The following is a 5,292-nucleotide window of genomic DNA, read 5'->3' as shown; positions in this document are numbered from 1 at the left end:
TTTTTTTTTTTTTTTTTTACTAGAGTGGGTAGAAACCAAAAACCTGTTTAGATTAATGATACAAGTCGAGTTGCTACATGGCCAAGATTTTCTTATGATAAATGATTTAATAAATTGGATCATCTCTGATCGTTTATTTCAACAAAAAAGTGGAGGAGAAATCGTTAGACCACATGCTTTAACGTTTACTTTCGTGAAACAAATCTCAAATTACAGAAATTATTCCATTAACCAACGATATTCAATACGAAAATTTAAGAATTTTTTTTTTATGTTAACCACTTGAGGAACGTAATACAGATAAATTGATTGTCATTTTTGTTTATTATATATATATTTTTGTTTTCCTTTATGGTTTTTCGAATAATAAACTTTAGAAGTTTCGAGAGGGATTGTTTTGTTCTGGCTTCGGCAAATGAGAAATCATAAATTACGTTTTCTAAATGAATTTCTACCGGAAACACCGCCAAAATAATAAATGAAATTGTGGAAGAAGGAAATGGATTCGATTAAGCGAGATCAGTTGCTGATTTTCACGCAATTTGACATGAAAAAAAGAAGATAATTTGATAATTTACACGTCGTTCCCACCCATGACGTGGAAATTTGGCTTAGACAACTAATTGCTGCCTTGCTTTCGACCTGCAACACATGGACATACAAAAAACTTTAAGACCTAATCTCATTTTTGGACTCATGACAAAATAGACGATCGGCTTCCAGAAACAGTCGGCGATTCCTAACCACAGAAGCCAAAAATGTAGAGGATGTCCTTCCTTCATTCGTCCGTTAATCTGTTCGTAGATGTGAAGCGAAAACCACGGCAACCACGAGAGCCAAAAGAACAGAATCAAAACGAATGCCATCAAGTGTTCGGGATTTGACAAGTTTTCGCTGAGCACGGTGTTATAATCCTTGTCGTCCTTGTTGGAGCATTGTTTCACTTTGTACATAGTGGAGAAAATATACACGTACGTATAAATAACTGTAAATATGCTTGGTATTAAAACTAATCCCGACAGTGTTATGCTGTACGGTAAAGTGTTGCCAAGATCCAGCATACAGATGTAACCGTCCTCGTAGAACTTGCCTTTAGAGAAGCCAAGAAGTGGAGGACAACAGAGGAACATGGATGTTATCCAAGTGAAAACCATCCAACATTGGCATCGTGTTCTAGTCTGAATGGTATCGTACCTCAGAGGTTTCTTGACGGCCAGATAACGATCGACGGCAATCCATATGAATGTGTATACTGTGACGCACCATAAAGTTATCTCGACGTAACCGGTTATTCTGCATAAGAAGTCACCATACATCCACTTACGTGTAATGGCAGGATAAGCTGAGAGAGGTATGACTAAGACTCCGCACAGCAAGTCAGCAACTGCTAGAGACAAGATGTAAAAATCCATGGCTTCTTTAACCGATCTGGACGTGATCAGGGTACCAATCACCAGGATATTTAGAACAATGACCACGACACAAATGAAGAGAATAACAATGGCTTCTGCGAACGTCTCGTTGGTGGCTGTCTCGCTGAGCATCACGGAGTCGATGTGATAGCCAAGAGACATAGTTGGACGGTGTAACTGCAACGAGAAAATTTAAATATAAATGACAATAACAAAAACGCCGTCCATTAATAACCTCTCCATTAAATATTAAATCCAATTCCATTTGTTCATCGCTGCTCTTAATTAACAATTCGTATCGGATACGTCACACGTCATGTAAACAACGAGGGTAGATAATGCTGCGTAATTGTTACGAGTTGTTTAGTGCAAAATCGAAGGGGGATTGGGAAAAAAAATAATAATAAAAAAGGAAAAAATCGATCTCACCCGGAACTATCGAATTTTCTCGATACGAAAAATTCCTTTCTAAACGACAGAAATATAAAAATTTGCCTTTTTTTTATTTAAAAAAGTACATTAAATAAGTGTATTTTTTCTGTTAAAACTTTTCCTCCCATCCATTTAACATTAATAATATAAAACTGCAGAAGACCATCCATCATACTACTCCGAATAATTATTAAAAAATTTAAAACGAATTTTGGCATGATATAAAATAATTTTAATGATATTCTGACCTAATTACATTTAAATATTGGAATAAATGAATATAAATAATTGGGGGGAGAAGTCCTACATCCGGATTTATAACATAAGGGAATGAAATGCTTAAGAATTGGAGCGCAATTCCTTTTATTTTCTATTTCCTTGTTTTCATTCTAACGTTGATAAATAACAGGCAAGTCGATCAAAAGGTAATATTATCGATTGTTAGATGGAGGAAACATGGCGCTGCTCGGAACCGACACTACTTACAATGTTGACACAATTGTTTAAATTTTCGTGCAACACTTAATTACAATTACATACAAACAATTAATTTAATTATTTTTCAATTATTAAAAACAATACACTTATATACAGCACATACAATTTTATTAAGCAAAAAGAGCCGTAAATTTTTATTACTTACGCAGCGAAAAGTTTATTTATTTATTTATTTTTATAAATATTTCTCGTATATATATATATATATTTATAATATAAACAAAAATTTTATAAATTTCTACAGTTAAATATAATATAAATTTTAGTGTGGCCCGTTCGATAGATCGGTGTTTTTTGGGGGGAAATCCGCTTGACGTATCTATTGTCATTTAACCAGTATGACAAGACGACGTTTCGTCAGCATCCCTCCTTCTTTTAGGACCCCTAAACAGGGTTGGCGGAGGAGGAAAAACGAGGAGGAGATGTAAATTAACGAAAACAATGGAAAAACGATGGAAAATTAAGCAAGACGGGCCAATCTGCAATGCGTAACGGGTGTAATAAGCGTATTTACACCCGATCCTCCCCGGGTGTAAATTTAACATGGAGCGCCATTTCCATTATGATGGCAAAAAAGTTTAGAAATTGCAAGCCGAGCATTAACGGGGAGAAGTAAATTATAGTGCAGAAAGGGAATTAAAACGTGGAAGATGACTTACCTACATGACATCGGTTGACAACCGGCCACACTTCTCCGACATCTTCTCTTTCAATCTGCGCAGTTAGCGATGCCCGAGATGTGTCTGGCCTAATCCCATTCCGTTCCCATCGTCCTCTGCAGCATCACTTATCCTCGTGAAGAGTATTCGGCTGGACATTGCTGTATTGGATTTACACTTTTAAATTTCACTCCATTTTTCCCCTTCTTCTTCTTTTATTATACCATTTCTCCCTTTTCTGGTCAAGTAATGCACATTGATTGATTCATTGGAGCGTATTTAAATTATTATTATTTTTATTTTTTCCTCGTTTATTCTCTTCCTATTTACTCCATTATATAAGAATATTAATTAAAAAATATATGTATTATCCAATTTAGTGAAAGTAACTGGCCATTTTTACTATTATAATTTGGAAAAAATTCAATGTTTTTTTTATAAATTTAACGTTTAAATTACACAAAAATGAACTTTTATAAGAAATTATTTATATTTTATATAAAAATTTGTATATAAATTTAAATGATTTTTAGACTTGCAAACTGATTATTTACAGTGAAATTTTGGATTCTTTCCAATTACGAATTGGCAATAAATATTTTATTATTTTTGCATAATAAGAGAGCTGTGTATATGAATAAACGCAATTGTTAATGAATTTTAATTAATGTCTCACGAGAACTATTCGCTTCGATGGAGAACTTTAACTTATTTTTCGATCGGGTCAATGCTTTTCAAATTAATCAAAAGGAAAGAAATTCTCCCTGTCGATTCTATATATACGGTAGCGGTTATTAACTATATTAACAATCTTCTATACAGTAGTAAAATAATACAATTCAACAAAAATGGCGATTCACACCACAGATTTTTACNGTCAGGCATTATCGGAAAATTTAAATATTTTCATTTCAAGACGTCATCTTGCATTAACTAGAATTACCATTTGTTAGAGAAGGTGCATAACGTCACTTCCGTCTCGATTCAACGTCTTTCCGACTAAGAGAACCTTTTAATCGTGGGTTCGACTCGGCCTACCTGGTGGTGAGGGACTGGGATCTTATATATCTGGGATAGAATACCCCGGAAAAATTTCTAGTGATTTTTTCCAGCCCCAAAAATCCCGAGTGGTTTCGACCCCCAAAATTCCTAGGTTTTTTAGACCCCTCGAAAATTCCTATTGATTTTCCATCCCGGATCCGATCCGAGTTTAGACGAACTACGTTAAATCATCGTATATCCCACTCGAGATGTGACACGTGATATTACCCTCTATCTCGCCACCCCTTTGACCTATAATTACCAAAATTTAATAGCATGAATCTTCCTAACACATAAACCTCCCTGCAAAATTTCAGAAATTTTCAACAAAAAGCACAGGAGTTATTAAGCTTTAAAGTGGGTTAACAAAATCCTGCCCCCACACACTAACATCCATACATACACAACCCGTTCCTCCAATTTTGTTTGCATTTCTATACGTTTGAAAGTTCCCCGAGTTCAAAAATGTAAACATTTTAGGGATGGGTCACATTTTGGTCGTACTTTCCTATTGTTATATGTAACAGACAAAGTAAAAAATAAAACTAAACGATCACTTAATCAATTATCTTCTTCTCTTGTGTCTAAAGAGATCGAATTATATTACGTTACGACTAGAAAAATCGTGATAATGCTTACCTTCGATAACACAAATTAAATAATGTAATTCTATATTTAATTAACATTGTTTCGAACAATTGTATATTATTAGAGAAGTATTTGGTAGCGTGTTATACAAGGTGCATAAAGTTAAGTGTCAAAGCATCCCCGACCAGCCAATGAATCTTCGATGACTTTAATTACGTCATACGAAAATAATATAATTAAAAAATTCGATTATTTTTACTTAAATAAAATAATATAGGACTGAGTTTGAGAGTTTCAAAGCACGGTTTTAATGACGAAATTTTATTATTAATTTTAATATATTTATAAATATTTTTATCGTTTATAAATAATTAATAGTAGAGAAGAAGATTAAATAAGTTATAGCTTATAAAATTCAATAGAATTATTGTTTGAAGAGGATACCCGAGGGAAGAGCATTATTGTTGGATTAAAATTTAACAATGATGCTGTTCTCTTCGTTACTCCTACGCAATTAATTTTTAACTAAATTAAGAAGGCTGTTATATATAACAGAGGGAAAGTATGGTGATTAGTCAAAAAATGGCCCCCCAAAATTTTTTTAATTTTTGGATTCGGGGGACCTTGAAATGTCCAGAAATGCAAAAAAGGATTTTTCCCCA

General features: G+C 33.7%; 1 protein-coding gene across 1 annotated transcript; it reads right to left on the bottom strand.

Moving 5' to 3' along the window:
- Positions 1–4,714, bottom strand: LOC111620713 (beta-4C adrenergic receptor-like). Its single transcript, XM_023362700.1, has 3 exons — positions 4,682–4,714; positions 3,002–3,162; positions 1–1,589 (listed from the first exon to the last, which is right to left on the bottom strand). Exon 3 carries the CDS (start codon positions 1,572–1,574, stop codon positions 612–614), a length of 963 nt encoding a protein of 320 aa, XP_023218468.1. The 5' UTR covers positions 1,575–1,589; positions 3,002–3,162; positions 4,682–4,714; the 3' UTR covers positions 1–611.
- Between the last annotated feature and the right edge of the window lie 578 nt (positions 4,715–5,292).

Source organism: Centruroides sculpturatus, unplaced genomic scaffold (assembly GCF_000671375.1).
Source record: "Centruroides sculpturatus isolate CEXI.00-Female unplaced genomic scaffold, Cexi_2.0 scaffold274, whole genome shotgun sequence".
NCBI classification, from domain to species: Eukaryota; Metazoa; Arthropoda; class Arachnida; order Scorpiones; family Buthidae; genus Centruroides; species Centruroides sculpturatus.
This window is presented reverse-complemented; position numbering and strand designations above follow the sequence as displayed.

What these genes read in the sequence shown, in the direction of transcription:
- LOC111620713 (XM_023362700.1), bottom strand. Translation starts at nt 1,574, where the DNA reads ATGTCTCTTGGCTATCACATCGACTCCGTGATGCTCAGCGAGACAGCC.